Below are 24,581 nucleotides of genomic sequence, written 5' to 3'. Positions count from 1 at the left end.
CTTGTTTCAACTTTTGTTTTTGTGTTACTATTGCTGAAATTGGAGGAAAATAAAATTAGGGAAGATTTTAATCAACAGTTCCATCAGTTTGAATGGAAATATTGAATAGAGATTCGGTCGACGTTTACGTTTGGACTCTTAACAGAAGTACTTTGTTTAGATTGTTCAGGACAAAGAATATTGGAAGTATTGAGAAGTGCAATTTCTGACTTCTGGTGGGAGCACGTCCAGCCAACAAAACACTTGCGCAAAAGTTCAAAGATCACAAATCAAGAAACGAGTTGCTTCCTACAACCGTGATTAAACGCACTTAAGTACTTGTGCAAATTGAGGCTAACGTAACTGGCATAGGTAATCAAATACTAACATACAAGAGTAGACGGTCCGGCACCATCTAGTGCCGACTACTGACAAGCTGGAACCTAATCTTTTTAAGTGTGGAAAGAGCATATGCTATGCTAATCCTTGCATCAGGTGTCATTAAAGTGCAACTCAAAGCTAATTCCATGATAGATAACAAACATTGCATCTCTGTGTCGATTTTTTCATCCCCTGGTTGTACCAAATTAGAATCCACCACCTTATGAATTTCACCTGGAAAAGAATCACTAACCCAACGTTGTATGCTCAATCTTCCATTAAATATATCATCGCTTGGTCTCGTTCTTGTGAACGTCTCCATCATCAGGATGCCAAAACTATAAACATCACAGCTCGTGGATACTATTCCATCTTGCCCGTACTCTGCAATCGTGGTAAGAAAATGATCAGAAACTAGATATCATGGAACATGCTAAAACTAAGAGTATCAACCTATATCTAGGGAAAATAATTTTTTAGGGTATTCTAACTATTTGAGAGAACTTCAAAAATAATATACCTGGAGCAATATATCCAATGGTTGCAATCGTCCTTGTTTGAACAAAAGCCTCCCCTTCACCTAACAATTTTGCAATGCCAAAATCACTGACATGACCAACCATTTCTTGATCTAGCAAGACATTGCTTGGCTTCAAGTCACAATGCACCACATGTGTTGAATAGCCATTGTGGAGATAATCCATTGCAGATGCGACATCTATCATTATATCTAATCTCTGCAATAAGTTCAAGAACAAGTTGTGAGAGTATAACCATTTATCAAGTGTCCCGTTGGGCATGTATTCCAACACTAGGGCCTTAAAATCAGGGTTGGAGCAGCTTGTTATGACTTTGGTCAGATTTCTATGACGAAGGTTCCGAAGTATCTCACATTCTATTTCAAAACTTTTGAATGCACACTCCAATTGGACATTGAAGACCTTTGCTGCGAAAAGGGTACCGTCCCTAAACATCCCTTTGTAGACCATGCTGAAACTCCCATGACCAAGCAAGTTGCTTTCATTGAATCCTTCTGTTGCCTGTTCAAGTTCATAATAGGAAATTCTTTCATGCACTTTTACCAAAGACACATCTGCTTGGCCTATATTCTTCTTTGTCCTTAAAAATACATATGCGAGGGAAAATACAACAAATAACAGACCCACTCCCAAAATGATGTACAAAACCAAGAATGCCTTTTTCCTCTTGGAAGACAAGATGACACATGGTTTCACGTTAAACCGGGAGTCACCACAGAGTGCATCATTGGACAAGAAAGATTGACCTGTGGTATTTGCAAAATAACCACTAGTGGGAATCTCTCCACTAAGTTTATTGAATGAGAAGTTCAGGTATTTGAGATACACAAGTGCTTCTAAAGATTTTGGAATTTCACCACTAAGATTGTTATAGCACAAATCCAAGACTTCCAACGCCAACATTTTGCCAAATGAATTTGGAATAGGCCCATCTAATATATTATGTGACAGAGAGAGATTAATCAATTTGTCTAGACCCCCTAGGGTGCTAGGAATGTTTCCAGAAAATTTATTTTTTGACAAATCAATGAGCGTTGCAGCCTTTAAATTTCCAATCTCCAGAGGAATTTTCCCACTCAATAAATTGGATGAAATATTGAATTCTATGAGATCGCGAAGGCCTCCCAAGCTTTCAGGTAAGCTTGAATTCAACATGTTGTAAGCTAGATAAAGATACCTCAAACTGGTAACTTTTCCTAAGCATGGAGGCACCAAACCAAAAAAATTATTTTCTGACAAGTCTAATGCACCAAGATTCTTTAAACTGCACATAACATCTGGTATGGTACCTTCAATATTGTTGCTTTGTAGGTAAAATTCTTGAAGGTTCAACATGCCTCGGACAGTATTCGGAATATCTCCAGTCAACTTATTGTTAAACAGAATCATTTTTGTCACTCCAGTAAGATTACCAATTTCTTCAGGAATGATGCCCTTAAGTTTACAATTCGATCCTTCAAAAACCTGTAGAGAGTTGGAGAAATTCCCTATAGATGCAGGCAAAACACCGTCCAACGGATTATCACCAAACCAGACTACTCTTAGTTTCCTATAGTTCGTTAATGATGTAAGGAAGCTCAACGCTGAGTAGCTGAAAAAATTGTTTCTCTGCAAGTTAAGAATCTCAAGGTATTCTAAGTTACCAAGTGATTCAGGAATTGGACCTGTGAAACTGTTGCCTGAGAGATCAAGCAATCTGAGTCTTGAAGAATTCGAGATTAAAGCAGAGATTAAACCACTCAGATTATTTCTTGCACAAACAAATTGTTCTAGGATGGGCATTCCATGACCTAAATCCGAAGGTAGAGTACCTGAAAGCTTATTTCCTCCAAGACCTAGTTTCTGCAGTGTTGACACGTTGAAAATGCTTGGAGGGACAGGACCAGTAAACTCATTCTCTGATAATCCCAGCACCTGTAGTTTCTCAAGATTACCGAGCTCCACTGGTATTTCTCCTGTCAATTGGGGGAAATATATGAGTACCAATTCGGCAGATGAGAGAAAATGAATAAAATTATAGATTCTTGTAAGGAAACATCATACTACCTTCCAAGTATAGTGCTCCAAGTTCTAATATTTCAAGAGTTGTTAAGTTGGCTAACTCTCTTGGTATAGTTCTAACAAACTCATTTTCAGACAATGACAAGGCTTGAAGCTTTCTGCATTTCTCCAGGTTTCGTGGGATAACTCCAAATAGCGAGTTGCGTGAGAGGTAAAGCCCTTTCAAGTTTGGAAGATGGTCGCATATAGTTGCTGGAAGTTTACCAATAAGATTGTTGCTGGTAAGAGCAATGATTTGCACTGTCGTAATGTTAAATATTGATGGTGGTATAGAGCCACTAAGTTGATTATGTTGCAGGTCTAGGATAGTCAGGTAACGAAGATCACCGAGTTCCCGAGGGATCTCTCCTTCGATAAAATTTCTCTGCAAGCTCAACACTTCCAGCTTTGTTAGATTGGAAAGGGAAGATGGAATTTTCCCAGAAAATTGGTTCCTCCACAGGTACACAGAGCGTAGGTTTGGTAACAAACTTAAAAATGATGACATTAATCAATTTCAACCTCTGCAAATGAGCCAACTCTTCTGGAAAATCCCCGTGGAAAGTGTTGTTAGTGATGTCGAGAGAGACAAGAAATGAGAGGTTTCCAAGGTGTGGAGGAATGGTACCATGAAGTTGCATGCTAGAAATGTCTAAAGTTGTGACTCGATTGTGGCGGGAGCTGCAAGTGATTCCAATCCAGCTGCAAACCGGGCTGGTAGAAGTCCAGTTTCTTTCTATGATATTGTTAGGATCAGAAGAAATGTGAGATTTCAAGGCAAGAAGTGCGGCTTTATCAGTGCCAATATTGTGAACAGTAGCAACTGTAGTATGCTCATGTAGTAGAATGAAAGCTGCAAGAGCAAAGACAAGATTGCAACTTCTGCCCATAACTATGACAAGCAGGTTTTTCTTTTTTCCTTGTTGAGCTAAAACAATAATTGATAATGCAAAGCAATGATCTTAGAAGATCTATTTAATGATACCAAATTCGCTGTATACTATCGTTTGTCAGTCATTTGAGTGTCTTTTAGCTAATGTAATTGTTGATTTTGAGTATAACAAGCTGTATTGTGACCACAGGTCTCTCTCTATTTTTCCTCTGTGGGGCATGGGGGGTGAAGAGTGAACTGAAATAGACATAAATTGGGACGGGGAATAACTTCTTGTGATTATAATACAAAGAAATGTAAATGTTCAAACTCCTCGAATGGCCTGTTCTAAGTTCAACAAATTGCTGCTTGATTTTCAACTTTTCACACAAAAATTATGTGGCTGAAATCCTCAGTGACCACAACACACATGTCAATCCACCAGTGGTCAGTACAGGACACGTGTATGGCAGAATCTGGAACTGATAATGTTTTAAACATAATGTAAAATACAAAGATCTTTACTTGGAAGTCCTTTCTTTCTGGTCACGTGTCGTATTTATATTACGCGCTTTGCACATCTGTTTTCCACACTCAAGAAAAATAAACTAGATGTGGTTGATGTTTTCCGAATTATCCTCAAATCTCTATTACATAAATACTCTTTTTTAAAATGTAAGATAGTCTCTGTATGTTAGTGGTGAAATTGAATACTTGAAATTTAATAAAACGTCTGTTTTCATCTTAAGAAATAACTGAACGGCAGAACATTTTTACCATAAGAGATTGCCCCTTTATTTATTTCACAATCTGGATTTTATCGATTAGTAATAATATTGTCGGTAATTTGAATGTGATATTATAGATTGAAATTTATTATGAATGCCCAATTTTATCAATTCTAATAAACTCATCAAATTTTGAATTTGATTAATATAGGACTTGGGAGTCAAAAAAATATCGCAAGTACATTTATTTTTCATTCATTTAAGCCCATCTCAATCCAATAATGTACACACCAAGCAAATTTGTATACAAGCAAAAACTTAGGGTGCAAGATGAACACTTCATACCATGATGATCAATTATCTATAGAGTTGATCTTTTAGCATAACCTCATGAGATGGTTCCCTTCTGTTGAAAATATAATTTAGAACTGTTTTTAAGATTAAAGAAACTTCAAGCAAATTCAGGGCGTGCAAAAGTATAAAATCACTTAGTCATTCTTGTTTAGTTCAATTATATGAATCTTGTGTCATTCCCCTATAGCATACAAAATGCATTTCTGATTTTTCAACTTCAGTCTTCTGCCTGAGCAAGTTACCACTATGTTTCCGCCAGTTCAATTGATCGCTTGCTTGCGACTTTTTTGCTTGCTACTTTTTGATGTGCAGAATATTTTCTTCTTTGTGCTTAGCTGATTTAACATGTTTAGAGTGTCACGACCCAACCCCGTGGGCCGTGACTGGTGCCCTAGTTGGGCACCCTGACGTACTTATCTATATCGAATCACATACAAATAGCATATATGGCTATAACTGTTGTATGCCGTCTCAAACTATGCCAAACTGTATCAAACACATTTCAGCGCAACATATACATTTACATATATCAAAAAGCCAGCAAGGCTATCAATGTGTCAGAAGCCGACAAGGCTGTCAAATATATCAAAAGCCGACAAGGCTGTCAAATGCAACAAAAGCCGACCAGGCTATCAAATGGCGTAACGGCCCAAAACACATATACAAATGCACGCCGACAAGGCTGCCATAACGAATAGAGACATATACACACATCTGTACAGAAGTAGGCACACACCCACAATTACGTCTACAGACCTCTAAACAGACCAAACGGAACATATGGCGGGACAGGACCCCGCCGTACCCCTGAACAAACATATGCATACATAGCGAACAAAATATATATACCAAAAGTGTATGCTCTGAAATGAGAAGAGCACTCCAAACAGCAGGAGAGGTTATCCTAAACTGGGGGATCACCGAACTGTGCGTCTGTACCTGCGGGCATGAAACGCAGCCCCCGAAGAAAGGGGGTCAGTACGAAATATGTACTGAGTATGCAAAGCAGAATATACAGAAAACAAACCTGAGACATAAACGAAACAGAAGTGCCGAACATAAGTGCAAATCCAATCATATCAAAATGTTTAGTTTCAATTATGTAAGTCATGCATAGGGTACAGAGGAATATGGTCGCCCGCCCGTCGATGGCGCCATAACACAGCATAACACCAGAAAGATTTCAAATCTCCGTATCCCCGTCACATATCACATCACCACATAACGCCATACACAGCATAACACCAAATATAAGTGGAACCCGACCCTCTTTTGCGAGTAGCTCGGTGAACCATAAACACAGCATAACTCCGGAGTATATCAAAATGCGCACGACAACAGAACCGGCCCGGGACTCGGCGAAGGGAATAACAGAATGCACGAATAGAGTCGTGAGCAGTCATATGCATAAAATCATTATCATAAGTTCAAACATAAGTAAAATGATCATTTTTGAAAATCGAAATAGTAGTCTTAACAAATTCTTTCAAAAGTTTTCGAATTTCATAAAGGAAAGTCGCGGGACCCACGGATGGGTATTTACCCGAGTCGGGCCCGCCTATAGAAAACATACATATCATATGCCATATAGGCTCCTACAAAAGTATTGAGGTAATCCGAGCATTTATGTGCAAGAAATGACATTCAAGAATTTCGAAAATCCTTAAAGTGAAACCTTTCTATACGAAGTTCAGAAAGCGATTATTTCAAAGACGTAAAGGTTCATACTTTTATCAAATCATATATAGGAGTGCCAAGGAATATATTTATATCATATCATGCTCGGATTTCAAATCATAGGATTTTCCTTAAGGCTTTAATCTAGCCTATTTAAGCTAAGGCATGCCAAAAGAAAGGAGGTTGCTTTACATACCTCGAACGCACTCCAAGATAGCCAATCTAAGTAAATCCCAATCTACGCCTCGGGCTCCCCAAGGTCTACAATTACGCCAACGAATACCAAACATTAGCTAAGAGCACTTAAGCCATTCATTCCAACTAATCATTAAATTCTACAGAAAATTCGGCAGCATTTCCCCTGTAAATAGGCCATCCCGAGAATTTAACTCGCTCAAAATCAACAACAACAACCACAATAACCAACCTAGCAACGTCGACAATCAATCCGAAAGGCAATATTACATTAATAAATCTCTTTTACAACATTTCTAATATTCTTTTCAACGGCTTACATTCAAGCCACAATATAGTTCATACATTAAATTATCAACCCGAATCCCTTCCAACAATATTCAAGGGCATTCTAAACAATTCACATAATATTTCCAACGACCCAACATTTTGCTCCAAATTGGCCGAAACACAGCCCTTATAGCACATTCCTCAATTTCATTCCATGATTTGTATCAACAATCCACAATATAACGATGTCATTTTCACAAATATACGAATTACATCAAACGCACAATGAGCCTCAAATCAGCCCACACAATCTCAACATCTTTCTTAAGTCATTAAACACTTATTTCCAACTAGAATTCATAACGACGACAACTAAAACACTAAGCGATATTAACGCGATCTTCGGCATATTATATAACCCGCATTCGTCCACACTACACATATACATATGTTGATGGTTCTCATAAATAAGATTGCATTAGGTGCACAAAATTCTCCAAATCAGTCCGCCCATTTACCATATCAATTTTGGGACATTAAACTCTAATTTCCAACATAGAAGTCATCACAACAACCATTCAAACGCTAAGCGGCATTAGTGTGTTCTTTGGCATATAGCATGACCCATGTTCATCTATCATTACACATATATATATTTCGATGATTTTTATTCTTTTCTCCACTCTACAACAATCAAATAGGCTACAACCAATTAATTCATCAATTCAATCATAACACCCATTTACACAATCACACCCACATTACACGGCTAACACACCCATCACACACCCCACTTCCAACATACTATATTTCATGATTTTCACCCATATTAACATGCTACAATATGAATTAAACGTTCACAACACATAAACAAGAGCAAAACTTACCTTTCTTCTTCAATCCCACAATGGGTTAGGGTTTGCAATCTCTTAAATGAATGACTTGATCGCTCCAACGATGCTTCCACGTTACTTAGGGACCTTAATATAGTGGGTTTACACCAAGGAATTATTTTTTGGAAGGCTTGAATTGGATTTGGTTTTCCATGGAGCTTAGCCGTGAGCTTCTTGGAGAAGCTCTTCATCTTGTGGCTTTATTTTACTAAGTGTAGAATGGTAGAAAGATGACTTGAAAGTCATCTTTTAATCCCACAAAATATCTCTATTTGCTTATGGCCCACACATGTGTTGGACCAATTAAAATTGGCCACAACAATGTGTGGGACCATTCCAAGGACCCCACGGCCTCAAGGCCTCTTTTTTTTTTGGTGCAAGATTTTAAATTCCAAATTTATGAATTGTGGTTCCAATTTTTTTCCCAAGTGTTCAATGCCAACAATTTCATATATAACTTATGTCTCAAAAATAAAATTAAAGGTCAAAAGTCCCGACTTCAAATCCCGGAATAGTCTTGGCCTTAAATTATCATAGTCAAATCCGGGTTGTCCCAATATATAAAAATACGGGACGTAACATCCTCCCCCCCTTAAGAACATTCGTCCTCGAATGTTGAATTAATGCTACGGATCTTACTCAAATTCGGGGGAGTTTCTTTTATAGCCATCATATACAAATCGATCACAAATCAACATAATCAAACAATGAATTTGCATTACCTGAAGTACTGGAAATAGGTGAGGATACTTTTTCTACATCTGCTCCTCAGCCCCCCCAAGTCATTTCTTCTCGGTTATTATTCTGCTACAACACCTTAACAGAAGCCACATCTTTATTCCGCAACTTTCTTACCTGACGATCCAATATGGCTATGGGTTGCTCTTCATAAGATAGCTCCTCTGTGACCTATATATCATCTGTAGGAAAAATTCTGGAAGAGTCACCAATACATTTACGAAGCATAGAAATATGAAATACCGGGTGTACCGCTCCCAAATCAGCTGGCAGATCCAGTTCATAGGCCACCTTACCTATTTTACGAATAATCAGATAAGGCCCAATGTATCTCGGACTGAGCTTTCCTTTCTTGCCGAATCTCATAACACCTTTCATAGGTGACACTTTCAGGGATACTCAATCGCCAATTTGAAACTCTAATCGGCCGACGTCGTTTATCAGCATAAGATTTCTGTCGACTCTGGGCCGCTAATGGTCGCTCTCGAATCAGTTTCACTTTATCGACTGCCTGCTGGACCACATCTGGACCAATTAATTGTATCTCACCCACGTCAAACCAACCAATCAAAGAATCTGCACTCCCTACCGTACAAAGCTTCATATGGTGCCATCCGAATATTGGAGTGATAACGATTTTTTTTTAATTATAAACGAATTCAATTAGCGACAATGATCACCCCAACAACCTCTGAAATCGATAACACAGGCCCATAGCATATCTTCCGGTGTCTGAATAGCACACTCGGACTGTCCGTCGGACTGAGGATGAAATATTGTGCTATGACTCATCTGAGGCTCCAGTCCTTCCTGGGACGATCTTCAGAAGTTAGCCGTAAACTGAGTCCCTCAGTCGGTTATAATAGATATAGGAATCCCTTGAAGTCTTATTATCTCATTAATATACACTCTGTCATAACCCTCAGCCGAATAAGTAATCTTGGCTGGAAGAAAATGGGCTGATTTCATTAATCTATCAACAATACTCCGAGATGATACAGAATATCGACATTATAATCTTTCAATAATTCAAGCCATTTATGCCGCAGGTCTAGCTCCCTTTTGCTTAAAAAAAAATATATACTGGGTCTCTTATGGTCCGTATGAATATCAGCGTAGACCCCATGTACGTAATGCTGCCACATTCCCAAGACATGAATCGCCGCGGCTAATTCCAGATTATGTATGGGATAATTTCTCTCGTGCGATTTGAACTGCCGGGGAGCTTAGGCCATAACTTGACTGTGCGGCACTAATTCATAATCTATCCCAATACCAAAAGCACCATAATAAATAACATGCCCGGCTGGCCCCTCGAGAAGAGCTAGAACTGGAGCTGAAATTAATTTTTCCTCCAGTAACTGGAAACTGCATTCACACGTACCGGTTCTCTGAAATTTCACGGCCTTCTGAGTTAGCTTCGCTAATAGTGCCGTAGAAGAAGCAAAGTCCTTCACAAATTTTTCTGTAATACCTGGCTAGTCCCCAAAAACTGCATATCTCGGTCTATGTTGAAGACCTAGGCCAATTCTTTATCGCTTTGATCTTGTGTGTCAATTATTTCCATTTATACTTATCTTACTTCGCTTTCATCCGCTCCCCCTCTTTTGGGGTTGTGCTTATACCGTATCCATGTTTTTCCTTTATAATTTATAACTTGATTATCTTCGTACGAGATCTTAACAAAATCACGAAGGGATGAAACTCTCAATCATATAGTACAAAATCTTATCCAGTAGCTGGCACTCAAATAATTTAATTAATATAGCAATTTATCATTTAATAATTATATCCTTCCTTCACACCCGTTCCTTATCTGTCGTTCTGTTTTCTCGATAGTCGAATTACTTAATATTCGCATGATTCATCATTCCATGACATAGGTTTTCCTTTTGCCCTGCATTATTACATTCCAGTTCGTTTTCGCAATTAATTTTGTGCTTTGCCCGTCGACTCTTTTAGAAGCTTTGCTTCATTACGTTTCTTACGGTTAACTCTTTCTAACATTTTGATCTCCTTTCCTTCCACTCAAATATTCTCTTTTCTTTCCAAACATCGTCGTATTAGAATCTTCCAATCTCAACCGGTAGCAAAATGAATATCAGTTCATCTCGTAACATCTGTACCATACCTTTCACTTTGTCTCATAAATTCTATTCTGTTAATGCCTCCTATACATTGCAACGCTGGCTATTAGGGTTCACCAATCGGTCGGCAAAATCATAAATGGGGGGTCCTATGCATGCATATATATATATATATATATCACTAGCATTTCTTTTACAAAGCGTCTTCAATCATCTGTTCAAACTCATTCTAATTCTAGAGTTGCGTTGCACTTTCTCCCTTTTTGACTAATCTAATCCGTCTCAGCCCACGCGACCTTTATAAAGTTTCTAATCGTTCCACGTACCCTAATTTCATTTTAGGTTACTCCAAATTTTCTGTTTGTCTCTTATATCCATATTTGCGAATTTTTTTTTTGTACATTTCCCAGGGGGTCACCCATCCCAGAATTGCTCTGGCCCTGACACACTTAACCTTACAACTTTAATGATTTTAGACGCGTTAAGGCCGGTATAATCGCATCAATTTCCCCGCACAACCTTTATCACATAATTTAAGGCAAATCGGGGTCTTACGTATCTTCAAAACGTTCTCGTAGCGGGTCCCACCCCGATCTAGAGAGAATTCTTTTACTTTTCTTGACTATATAGTCACCGTGTCGCCCCCTGTAAATTCTCAATATTTTTCTCCTCATGCATATACATATATAATTTTAAGCAGCCCACAAATTTAAGTTTTCATTCCACAAATTCCATCTCAAATTAGTCGATGAAGACTGATAAAATATTACTGTAAGGCATTCTCCAACCACCAGCAAAAAGAACACTAGAATCCGACGAACATCGCGAAATCCTTTAGTACTTAATCCACATAATTACCTCCATATTTATACATATATATATATCTTTTAAGTCGTAAGCGAACCATTTAAATCCAACTGCCGGTTGTACATTTAGTATTTTCCAAACGAATCGAAATTTAATCGTTGGACATTTTTGCCCTTCAACATAAGCTTTTTTGAAGCAACATGTGGTTGGAACATATTCTGGTCCGTTTACATAAATTACGAATTTGCTACTCTCATAAGCTTTCTCGAAATAAAATTTTCCAAACAAGAATGATACTTCTTACGAATGACACGGAGGTATCCCTTAAACTTTAATCCCACATAATGAATTTACCCTGTCGGTATCGACTTTCAAAACATGTTAAGAACTTATATCTCATTTCCCCTCTTTATATTTCTGGAAAAATTTGGGCAGAGGTTCCTCTGTATTTCTTACTATTCCAAAACCTGTACACAGGAAATACCAACCATGCCTCACAGGGCCAACACATATACGTATATATATCATCATATCACATCGTATCATAGCCACACAGGGCTAACAATTTCAATAAAAAGTATGAAAATGTCGAGATTTACCTCACATGCCTAACTTAACGGCACCGGTGACATTTTCCTGTTTATTTTCTTTTCAATCTTCAACTTTATATTTCCATCATACTTCAAATAGATTCCCCGACATACATCTTTCGTACCATTTCCTATCTGTGTACGATATAGCTTCCAATATTATCGGTCATTTTCTTACGTCGATACCGTCCTCCAGCTGAAATTAAAGGTTAGTAAAAAGAGATTCATTTCCTACGGCTGGCTCTATCGCACGATCTAAGATTCAAAGAAAGGTAATATCCTAAATGTCCTGTAGCCTCCTGTTTATCGATGTGGTGCACAACATACCGATAAACAAGACTCTACTAGACACGGCCTGTAGACATCCCAAAGACAAACCGCTCTGATACCACTTCTGTCACGACCCAACCCCGTGGGCCGTGACTGGTGCCCTAGTTGGGCACCCTGACGTACTTATCTATATCGAATCACATACAAATAGCATATATGGCTATAACTGTTGTATGCCGTCTCAAACTATGCCAAACTGTATCAAACACATTTCAGCGCAACATATACATTTACATATATCAAAAAGCCAGCAAGGCTATCAATGTGTCAGAAGCCGACAAGGCTGTCAAATATATCAAAAGCCGACAAGGCTGTCAAATGCAACAAAAGCCGACCAGGCTATCAAATGGCGTAACGGCCCAAAACACATATACAAATGCACGCCGACAAGGCTGCCATAACGAATAGAGACATATACACACATCTGTACAGAAGTAGGCACACACCCACAATTACGTCTACAGACCTCTAAACAGACCAAACGGAACATATGGCGGGACAGGACCCCGCCGTACCCCTGAACAAACATATGCATACATAGCGAACAAAATATATATACCAAAAGTGTATGCTCTGAAATGAGAAGAGCACTCCAAACAGCAGGAGAGGTTATCCTAAACTGGGGGATCACCGAACTGTGCGTCTGTACCTGCGGGCATGAAACGCAGCCCCCGAAGAAAGGGGGTCAGTACGAAATATGTACTGAGTATGCAAAGCAGAATATACAGAAAACAAACCTGAGACATAAACGAAACAGAAGTGCCGAACATAAGTGCAAATCCAATCATATCAAAATGTTTAGTTTCAATTATGTAAGTCATGCATAGGGTACAGAGGAATATGGTCGCCCGCCCGTCGATGGCGCCATAACACAGCATAACACCAGAAAGATTTCAAATCTCCGTATCCCCGTCACATATCACATCACCACATAACGCCATACACAGCATAACACCAAATATAAGTGGAACCCGACCCTCTTTTGCGAGTAGCTCGGTGAACCATAAACACAGCATAACTCCGGAGTATATCAAAATGCGCACGACAACAGAACCGGCCCGGGACTCGGCGAAGGGAATAACAGAATGCACGAATAGAGTCGTGAGCAGTCATATGCATAAAATCATTATCATAAGTTCAAACATAAGTAAAATGATCATTTTTGAAAATCGAAATAGTAGTCTTAACAAATTCTTTCAAAAGTTTTCGAATTTCATAAAGGAAAGTCGCGGGACCCACGGATGGGTATTTACCCGAGTCGGGCCCGCCTATAGAAAACATACATATCATATGCCATATAGGCTCCTACAAAAGTATTGAGGTAATCCGAGCATTTATGTGCAAGAAATGACATTCAAGAATTTCGAAAATCCTTAAAGTGAAACCTTTCTATACGAAGTTCAGAAAGCGATTATTTCAAAGACGTAAAGGTTCATACTTTTATCAAATCATATATAGGAGTGCCAAGGAATATATTTATATCATATCATGCTCGGATTTCAAATCATAGGATTTTCCTTAAGGCTTTAATCTAGCCTATTTAAGCTAAGGCATGCCAAAAGAAAGGAGGTTGCTTTACATACCTCGAACGCACTCCAAGATAGCCAATCTAAGTAAATCCCAATCTACGCCTCGGGCTCCCCAAGGTCTACAATTACGCCAACGAATACCAAACATTAGCTAAGAGCACTTAAGCCATTCATTCCAACTAATCATTAAATTCTACAGAAAATTCGGCAGCATTTCCCCTGTAAATAGGCCATCCCGAGAATTTAACTCGCTCAAAATCAACAACAACAACCACAATAACCAACCTAGCAACGTCGACAATCAATCCGAAAGGCAATATTACATTAATAAATCTCTTTTACAACATTTCTAATATTCTTTTCAACGGCTTACATTCAAGCCACAATATAGTTCATACATTAAATTATCAACCCGAATCCCTTCCAACAATATTCAAGGGCATTCTAAACAATTCACATAATATTTCCAACGACCCAACATTTTGCTCCAAATTGGCCGAAACACAGCCCTTATAGCACATTCCTCAATTTCATTCCATGATTTGTATCAACAATCCACAATATAACGATGTCATTTTCACAAATATACGAATTACATCAAACGCACAATGAGCCTCAAATCAGCCCACACAATCTCAACATCTTTCTTAAGTCATTAAACACTTATTTCCAACTAGAATTCATAACGACGACAACTAAAACACTAAGCGATATTAACGCGATCTTCGGCATATTATATAACCCGCATTCGTCCACACTACACATATACATATGTTGATGGTTCTCATAAATAAGATTGCATTAGGTGCACAAAATTCTCCAAATCAGTCCGCCCATTTACCATATCAATTTTGGGACATTAAACTCTAATTTCCAACATAGAAGTCATCACAACAACCATTCAAACGCTAAGCGGCATTAGTGTGTTCTTTGGCATATAGCATGACCCATGTTCATCTATCATTACACATATATATATTTCGATGATTTTTATTCTTTTCTCCACTCTACAACAATCAAATAGGCTACAACCAATTAATTCATCAATTCAATCATAACACCCATTTACACAATCACACCCACATTACACGGCTAACACACCCATCACACACCCCACTTCCAACATACTATATTTCATGATTTTCACCCATATTAACATGCTACAATATGAATTAAACGTTCACAACACATAAACAAGAGCAAAACTTACCTTTCTTCTTCAATCCCACAATGGGTTAGGGTTTGCAATCTCTTAAATGAATGACTTGATCGCTCCAACGATGCTTCCACGTTACTTAGGGACCTTAATATAGTGGGTTTACACCAAGGAATTATTTTTTGGAAGGCTTGAATTGGATTTGGTTTTCCATGGAGCTTAGCCGTGAGCTTCTTGGAGAAGCTCTTCATCTTGTGGCTTTATTTTACTAAGTGTAGAATGGTAGAAAGATGACTTGAAAGTCATCTTTTAATCCCACAAAATATCTCTATTTGCTTATGGCCCACACATGTGTTGGACCAATTAAAATTGGCCACAACAATGTGTGGGACCATTCCAAGGACCCCACGGCCTCAAGGCCTCTTTTTTTTTTGGTGCAAGATTTTAAATTCCAAATTTATGAATTGTGGTTCCAATTTTTTTCCCAAGTGTTCAATGCCAACAATTTCATATATAACTTATGTCTCAAAAATAAAATTAAAGGTCAAAAGTCCCGACTTCAAATCCCGGAATAGTCTTGGCCTTAAATTATCATAGTCAAATCCGGGTTGTCCCAATATATAAAAATACGGGACGTAACATAGAGGGTATCAACTTTCCATACTGGCCCTGCTTTTCTCTCTTTCCTATTTGCAATTACTACGCGTCAATCCCAAACAAGAGGTGTCAGTTATATGAACCTTCAATGTCCATGTCACTCTACTAGTCATTTCGGTCCAATATTATAAGTCAAATTAAAAATAACAATAAGTAACCCTAGAGTTTCTCTGTAGTTTCTATTGGCTACAAATATCTGAAGAGCAGAAGACTCCTAAAAAGCAATGGACCTAGTTATGCCTCCCGAGGACCCTCCTTCACATGTTTAAAAGATAACAAAATATATATCCCCGGATGTTCTCAAGAACGTAAATCTGAATTACTCTGATGTATTGACAACCATAATACAAGGATTCTCCCAAAAAAAATCCAAATATCATTTTACAGTTAACGACAACAATACGTGTTGACACCCAATTTTGTCCCGCCTTTCTTCCAAATATTTATTTGCGTTTTTAATATTTTTGACAATTTAAGAATAGTTATTTATATTTTATAACATTTATTAGCTTTCTATTAATATCGTCGTTTTTCATTATCCTACTATAGTCATTAGCTATTATCATTTTTTTAATTACCGTTATCTTCATCATATTGCATCACCTAATATCGTAATTGCCATGATCGCTTTAACAACTTACGCATCACATTTATTTTATATATTTAGACTGTAGCATTTACTTACTTTTAAACTTTAAAAACAAATTATCGCGCGGTTATTACGATATCGTATAACTTTATTTGAGTACTAATGAATATTTTATTTTATTTTATTTTATTAGGTAATACTTTAGCACGCGTTAATATATAATTAACTAAAGAGTGTCTTTCGTCTTAATTTAGGAGCCCAAATAACTATAAGGAAGGAGGCATATTAGGTCCAAGATAAATAGGCTTCATACTAGCCCAATTCATATAAAATATGATCATTTTTTTGCACGGATTGCCCTTCGTTTGGGGTGGTCTTTAAATTTTGCCCCTCAAATTTGTGGTCTTTAAATTTTGCCTTTCATAGTTGTGGTCTTTAAATTTTGCCCTTTGCTTGGAAAGATGAACAAATACATGAAGTTCTGGGTTCGAACCCCCGCTCAGGCATAAAATAAAAAAATAATTTCGCAAGACAGGACTGGGGGAGTGTATGCCGGATCCAACATACAATCTTTAAGAAAAAGTTAAAGTTATGCCGGATCCGGCATAACTAAAAGTCTGCCCCTCAAGGCAAAGTCTGCCCCCTCCGGCAGACTTTTAGTTAAACATAACTAAAAGTCTGCCGGAGGGGGCATACAAAATTTAAACTTTGCCTTATAAGGCAAACTTTTTTTTTTTTGGTTGAAAGTCTATTTTATTCCATCCAAAAAACTTGTACAGCACAAAGTTGAAGCTGACCTTCAACTGTACATGGTAAAATTCCTACTCACTAACTTGTATAAGTCAAACTAGGAGCAACTATTACATTAAAAAAACAACAGCCAGTTTCAATCAACTACACTTAGCTAGGGATAGCAATTCATAGCAGCAAGAGCTCTCTGCCATTTGAAGTTGTTCCTGCCTTGGATGTGAATATGTTGTGCAATCTCTCTGCAGAGTCTATCAGGAAGAAACTGAGTGTTTTGAAATCTGAGTAGGTTCCTTTCTCTCCAAACCAATGCCACTAGCATACCAAAAATGCAGCAAGTAATGGAGCAGTGGCCTGATTTGTGTCTAGCAATGTGTGAGATCCATTTGATTTCATCTTGCCAGCCCCCTATTCTTCTAGTGTACCCCAGCCATACCAACAATCTGTACCACAACCCTTTTGTGATGAAGCATTCAAAATAAAGATGGGAAAATGTTTCTTGGGTCTGCCCACAGAAGATGCAATCAGGTGGCACTTGAATGCCAAATTTGTGAAGTTTATCAACAGTTGCTAATCTACCTTGTATTGCCAGCCAAAGTGTGAATTTGTCTGGGATGGACATTTGGTTGCAGCATAATACTTTTCCATGTAACTTTGGTATATATGCTTGAAAAAATACATATATATGCTTCAAGGAAAAGTTTGCCCATAAGGCATAAGTATGCCCCCATCGGCATAAGTTTGGTAAATCCTTAACAAGCTTATGCCGATGGGGGCATACTTTTAATGGGCAAACTTTTATGCTGGATCCGGCATAAACTTGTGAAGGAATTATCAAAGTTATGCCGGAACCGGCATACTTATGCCAAGTCTGCCATAAGGCATAAGTATGCCGGGTCCGGCATAACTTTGCTAATTCCTTCACAAGTGTATGCCGATGGGGGCATAGCGAAATTTAAACTTTGCCTTGCGATTTTTTTTTTTAAATTTTGACTGTGTGGGGGTTCGAACCTGAAACCCATGGGATTTAGCGAAGGGCAAAATTTAAAGATTTCAAATATGAAGGGCAAAATTTAAAGACCACCCCAAAAGAAGGGCAATTCTGCGAATTGCCCAAATATGATCCTATTGGTCAATAATAGCCCAAAGGAGAGCCCAATCCACACAGCCCATTCCACACAACTTTTCCATGTGGATGCCATGCAAGCGCCACGTCTGCGCCAAACGGACAATAACACACGCTTCACACACCACCAGCGCATGCCACTCACGTGTCTCCCATGTCCGCCACATGACCCTGCCACATGCCAATCTCGTATTGGCTTGTTAACTCGAAAAGACAATTTTGCCCCAGCTTAGCCGCACTAAATGACCAAAAGCACTTTCCACCATATCTGAAACCCTAATCCTTTTCTCTATGCGCCTCCTTGCTAATATTTCCCATGGCAGGTCCGTTTGTCGCCTTTCCCATTTCCGGCTTGTTTTCAGCCGCGATTCAGCCATGGACAGGTCCTGTCTATCCCATTTTTGAACAAAATTTGTCTCTACGTCTACCTACCTATGTGCTCTGTTGTTTAAAGAGAAGACTTTCCCGTTCTTGCTTCAAGACGCGCTATGATCTTCAAAGACCATAAGTGGTCGAACCATTTTCGTTTAATACCTAAGTCAAATCACGTGAAGATCTGCTCGAAAACACCTTACTCAGATTTAAACGGTTCTATTTTGACTCGGTTTCAAAAACCCTAAATGATGGGAATCCCGCCCAAAACTTCGAATCCTAAAAAAAAAACCTACTTGGTATCTATAAATACTAGCATTTGGAGTCCATTTTGGACCTAGTTCTGGCCGCCACTCTTGCTCTCTAAAAAAACTCTTGTTTTCTTCTTCTTCTTCCTTACCTCCCAAACGTTCAACTGCTTGCTGCCATCTCTTACATATAAAATATATACTTAAGTTCGAGGTCGGATTGCTTCGGATCTAAGACCCCGCACCCCGTTCACTGCACCATTGGAAGGTAATCTTTCCTTCGTCTCAGCTTTATTTTCCCTTTGTCAAGTTCTGAGTGCGTTCTGAATTCTAGTATGGGTTAGTTTAGTTTTGAAACGTTGTGCTAGAATTAAATGAGTAATTCTCTTTCCCTATCTTAGCACTAGTTAGTAGGAGGCATGAAGTTGTTTCGAACCCTTTTGATGTAGATTTTTCATAAATATGATGGATCATGTTTAGTTTGCTTCAGTTAGATTAGTTTGAATTGTGTAGCTTCAGAACTCTTAAGGGTTAGTTTGAGCTTTGGGTCTAACCCTTAATCAATCTAACTAAGCATTAGTGTAAAGGTTCAACTTATATATTGACAAGTCTTTTAACTCGTGTATGGTTCTATTCGGTATAGCCTTTTTTCTCTGACGTTAAATCCAGATTGGTTTAGTAAAGAGTTAGTTTTGTCTGTGTGAGCTCAAAATTCTTTGAGAAGCAGCTTAATCTAAGTTAAGATCCTGATGAAGCTGTTGTTTAATATACTTGTATGATCCAAATTTTCTGTGTTGAAACTGTTTACAAAAATTAGTTCCTTTTTTAAAATAGCTGCAGTCTTCTTTAAACATCAGTATTGTTAATCTGGTTGTGTACTTTAGTTATTGATGGCTCCATTCTATATGTGTTGGATTCAAATGTTGATACAGGTTTAGACATGTTGTTTCTTATTATTACCTTTGGGCTGTTAGATTGAGTATTTAGTATGTATGTTCATTTTAGCTTTCCCCATATTAGTTCTTGAATGATCTAGATGTTCAAATTCTTAGTTTGTGAGTATAAAATAAAAATCAATATACTATCCTGAATCTGTTCAATTCATAATGTGGCTGGCTTAGTATAATTTGAGCTCCTCATTCTATATTTTTGGCTTCAGAAAATGTAGGGAAAGAACATATATGCAGAGATGATACATTCATCCTCTTCCATTTAGTGACCTTTCACTGCTTTGACTCTGTATTAAGTTCCAAATATCAGTTTCTATAGTTTCTAAAATATATTATTCACATGCTCAGGTCAAAACATGTCATGTAATTTCAAAACTCTAGGTTTTTTTTTCTCTGGTCCTTAACCTGAAAATAGTTTGATTAGTTGATTTTGTTCTTGTCTGAATGAGCTAACTGCTGTTTTGGCCCAGCTTCCATATCAAACCTTTACCATTTTGTAGTTCAAGAATACACTAGCCTGACACTTAAGCATTTTTTTTTTATCTTCACTTGAGATATTTAATTGGAGAACAGTTTGTTTTCTTGCTATATGTTTAAGCATTTCCTAGCTTGCTTGTGTTGACAAAATCCTCAAGTCAAATATGCATTATCCCTAAATCTCCTGCCTACTTCCATATGTTTTAAGTTATTTCTTTTGGAAAAACAGGCCCTAAATAAGTTTAGAAGTAAACATACTTGAACCAATTAAGTTTAAGAAATTAAATAGGATAGTTGTGGTTGTTTTTTAAAAGAAACCAGTTGCGTAAAATCTGATCTGAAGAGTTGTTTTATTCCAGTCTTGTTGAGTCCCTAAAAAATGATTTATACAACGATTCTTTGAACTCTATCGATTTTAGTTTGTGCTTGCAATTAAGTTTCATGTTTGTTTTCTTTGCAATTTGTATCTTGCTGGACTTTGCTGGTCATGCTTTTCTTTAAGAACTCATCTTGCTGGACTTTGCTGGTCATGCTTTTCTTTAAGAATTCATCTTTGTCTATTTATTTTCCCTAATGAATCTGCTCGTTTTCTAATTCTTTATATTTTTTTTCTTTGTTTTTCATGACATATGGGAGCACTCTTGAGTCAAGCGAGACTCAAAACTTTACCGATAGTTGGGAAATCTGCATTTCCTCCTTCACACATATGTCGCGCCTACCTCGTGATACCTCCGAACAGAAAGGCAAAATGAGAGCGAGGGGGTTATTTCCTAGCTTCCGTCATGTGGTTCTATTATAACCATGTTGTTTCTGATTTTGCTTTAATTCTGTGGCTAGGAGAATAGGATCATGGATAACTTTGAGTTTAGGAAGGGTAGCTAACTACTTCTTATTTTAAAAGTCCCGTCTAATACTTATAACTTCTGATTTTATTAGAATCTAAGTATATATTCTTAATCCTTTTTTCATTCATGTTTTAGATACTTTGAAATATCAATTGTTAACAGACACTTTGAAATACCATCTAAGTACATATTTATAACGTTTCGCTAAATTTTCTTTATGGTGAAAGTCTCTTGTGAGATATCAATTGTTAAACAAGTATGGGTTGAAGTCTATTTTTTTTATATCGAATTAATATAGAAAGGCAGCTTCATTTTTATCAAGTCCGAAAAGAATTAATCAACCGAAGCATTATTTTGTAAAAAACCTATGTCCTTTTGTATATCATATTTTTCAGAATAAACCCAACTTTCATCATCAACATATTCATATAACGTGATTCTCACTCAAAACTCAAATCTGCTAAATTTTCTTTAAAAGCGATTATTTTATGTGCAACTCCTTACTTAAATTCATACAAGGTGTTGTGGAAGTACTTTTGTTTGAAAACAAATGACACCAAGATGTATGATTTATAAAATGATTTTCAGTCCTTTTGAAAATAGTTATTTCTTTATTTAAGTTTAGAAACACATTGTGTTATTTCTTTGCAAAGTTCTCTATTTTAATTACGTATATACTTTTATGAAATACCTTTTTTTAAATTACTTATAAGATACTAATTTATCGTACTTCGTCACAATCTCTTGTTTTAATGGATGCCTAAGACCTTCCCATTAGGATATTTAGAACCCTTACCTAGAATTTATTAGGTTAGTAAGACTTTTAAAATTAGAGTTTATTTTAGGCATTTGCTTAGGTAAAATAGGTGTCCTAATTCGCCTTTAAAAAGAATTAGGTGGCGACTCCTTAAGTTAAATAATTAGGAATCACCAATATGTTATATTTCGCTTTGACCCGATTAAAATGGGGTATAACAATACGTATGCAAGGATCATGATATATATCATAATTAGCGGCAAGGCCCTAAATTCCGCTAGGAGTGTTCAAGATTTAATATATATGTACAAAAAGTAATATTTGACTTATATTCTAGTATAATGTTTCGATGAAGGATGTTCAATCAACTAAGCTTATGTGGCTTCCCAATAATTAAGCAACTCAATTAAAGGACATTCCTCTTTCAGCTGAAGTATATGACTGTTGTAACCAAAGTGTGGAAACAATTTTGGAAAGAGTAGCCTATTTTTGCAATCTTCTGATTTAATATAGTTCCGTGAACTCAAATCATCAGCACCTCTGTACAAATGCAATCAAGTTTTGAGTTGCAACATAGAAGCTTTATGATATCCCCTAAAGGAGGTCTACAAAACATTTATTTAGGGCCCATTTGGCCATGGATAATTTTCACTCTTTTATGGAATCTTATTCCAGAATGATGTTTGGACATAGAAACACTTTTCCGGAATTCAACTTCAAGTTGAATACCGGCATTTGAAAAATTCCAAATACTTGTTTTTCACATTTTTCACTTCAAATCACTGACAAAAATTCAACATTTTTTCAAGTTGTATTCATGTCCAAATACAACTCCAATTTCCAAATACCATTTTTAAACTTTTCCCCAAATACTACTTTTTTCAAATTTCACATTTTTTTTTATGCCCTCTTACTTTTGATAACTATAATCTTCATGCTCATACTATTTGAGTTCAGAGGCATGAGCGTCTTGTATGACTTGGCTGTTGGACCATCTTTAAACTTTAATGTATCTTTTACAACTGGTAAATAAGAAACTTAAATTCTAAACAAGGCCTAGAATTCTCTAAGTTGTAAAAACTAATTAGGAAATTGATATGGAGTTTCAATCAAATGGAATCTTTTATAATGGTCTTTAGTGCATTATGAACTTGAGGTTTCCTTCGAATTGGAGTAAATATTACCTGAAAGTGCTAAAGTTTTTCCTTTGACATAGAACCTGAAAATCGTGACAAATGTTTTGAGAAGAGAACCTATCAAGAAGAGGAATAAAATAAACGTTCGAAAAAGAATCAGAGGAAGAATTTATAAAGTCTCTCTTTCCTACATTTTGAGTTCTTGCAAAACAAAACTTCTTTTTCTGTAGATATGGTGATATACTAAAACTTAGTCTGGTAACTGGAAATATTGTCTCTTTCCAAAAAATTCAAGTCTATGGGAAACGTGGTGGATAACGGGCTTGCAACTTCCCCTGATGGTGCAATGTACCAATATGTTTATCCTTTTTCTCCATCTAAAGGGATTTTGGAAATTATATAAGGTGCCTTACTTCAACGGTATTAAGGCTAAGATGAAACCTTGGAAAAGAATTCCCATTTACTTTGTTCCTCATGCACAAGGTTTAATGGAAATATTGAATCGAGACTGGATCGACTTTTATGTTTGGACTCTCAACAGGAGTTGTCTGTTTAGGTTGCTTCGGGACGAAGAATATTCGGCACTGCTGAATGATCATAAATCCTTGTGTCTATGTGCCAAAACCTAGGCATGATCAATAAAATAAAATAAAACTAGGCATGATCAATCAAAGGGCAGCCTGGTACACTAAGCTTCCGCTATGCGCGGGGTTTGGGGAAGAGCAACACCACAAAGGTCTATTATACGCAGTCTTACCCTGCATTTCTGCAAGAGGTTATTTCCACTGCTCAAACTGACAGCAATTTTACCAGCTGCTGCCAAGACTCTCCTTCAAGGCATGATCAATCGTTCCACAAAATTTTCTATAAAAAACAAGATGGCTTGATAATGCCGAATTTGTCATGCTTGTGGAATATAGATGATAGCATTACTTATTCTATAAGGGATAAATGAATACAAAAATCTTATCAAGTGTCAGTTTTCCATAGTAATCTATTACGTACAAAAATCTTATCAAGTATTAGTTTTCTATAGTAATCTACTATGGTCCTACCCTTCTGTTTGCACTTCGAAAGTTTCGCCTTCAATTGTTGCATCTGAGGACCGCTGACGACCGCAAGACGCTTCCGGATACTTGTCCATAATTCCTCCGCTACCTTTCTATGAGAGATAGTCGAGCGGAGCGTAGGTTATATAGTCCACCAGTCTTCCAAATCCAGTGATCGACTCCTCATCCGGTTTCTTGATTGTTCCATCAACGAAACCAAATTTCTTCCTCGCTCCTAAGGCCGTTCTCATGGATCTAGTCCATTCTTCAGAGTTTGCAGACAACGTTAGTTGGCACAAGCTCTTACTTGAGATAAAGGTGCGTTCTTTTTTAAGTGTCTAATTTGTTGCTGCTTTTTTTATAATTTGGCCAGGCAAGTAGGAAAATGTCTTTTTTTTGGAGCCCGATTAATTCGGATTCGGGCTGGAAAGTCCCACTTTAAAGGTAAAGCGCTCTCTACTAAA

The 24,581-nt window shown here is 37.3% G+C and overlaps 1 protein-coding gene and 2 long non-coding RNA genes across 3 annotated transcripts; all 3 read right to left on the bottom strand.

Annotated features, from left to right (window-relative positions):
• Nucleotides 1-226: 226 nt before the first annotated feature.
• LOC132605821 (putative receptor-like protein kinase At3g47110) lies at nt 227-4,133 on the bottom strand. Its single transcript, XM_060319074.1, has 3 exons — nt 2,946-4,133; nt 881-2,854; nt 227-744 (listed from the first exon to the last, which is right to left on the bottom strand). The coding sequence occupies exons 1-3, from the start codon at nt 3,445-3,447 to the stop codon at nt 395-397; spliced, it is 2,826 nt and encodes a 941-aa protein (XP_060175057.1). The 5' UTR covers nt 3,448-4,133; the 3' UTR covers nt 227-394.
• Nucleotides 4,134-5,379: 1,246 nt separating this feature from the next.
• On the bottom strand, nt 5,380-8,135 carry LOC132604969 (uncharacterized). The gene is made up of 3 exons (XR_009568947.1): nt 7,922-8,135; nt 6,766-6,830; nt 5,380-5,831 (listed from the first exon to the last, which is right to left on the bottom strand). It is a non-coding gene; the product is annotated as an uncharacterized LOC132604969 (long non-coding RNA).
• A 4,541-nt stretch (nt 8,136-12,676) lies between these two features.
• Nucleotides 12,677-15,432, bottom strand: LOC132604968 (uncharacterized). Its single transcript, XR_009568946.1, has 3 exons — nt 15,219-15,432; nt 14,063-14,127; nt 12,677-13,128 (listed from the first exon to the last, which is right to left on the bottom strand). It is a non-coding gene; the product is annotated as an uncharacterized LOC132604968 (long non-coding RNA).
• Nucleotides 15,433-24,581: the final 9,149 nt, after the last annotated feature.

The sequence above is a fragment of the Lycium barbarum genome, chromosome 8 (genome assembly GCF_019175385.1).
Source record: "Lycium barbarum isolate Lr01 chromosome 8, ASM1917538v2, whole genome shotgun sequence".
Taxonomy (NCBI): Eukaryota; Viridiplantae; Streptophyta; class Magnoliopsida; order Solanales; family Solanaceae; genus Lycium; species Lycium barbarum.
The sequence above is the reverse complement of the archived record's forward strand: the minus strand, read 5'-3'. Positions and strand labels throughout refer to the sequence as shown.

Bases quoted from the DNA above. Each gene is read 5' to 3' on its own strand.
- LOC132605821 (XM_060319074.1), bottom strand. From the start codon at position 3,447: ATGTCATCATTTTTAAGTTTGTTACCAAACCTACGCTCTGTGTACCTG. The intron at 2,855-2,945 runs GTAGTATGATGT...CCCAATTGACAG, and splicing joins TGGAGCACTATACTTGGAAG to GAGAAATACCAGTGGAGCTC. The intron at 745-880 runs GTATATTATTTT...CCACGATTGCAG, and splicing joins CATTGGATATATTGCTCCAG to AGTACGGGCAAGATGGAATA.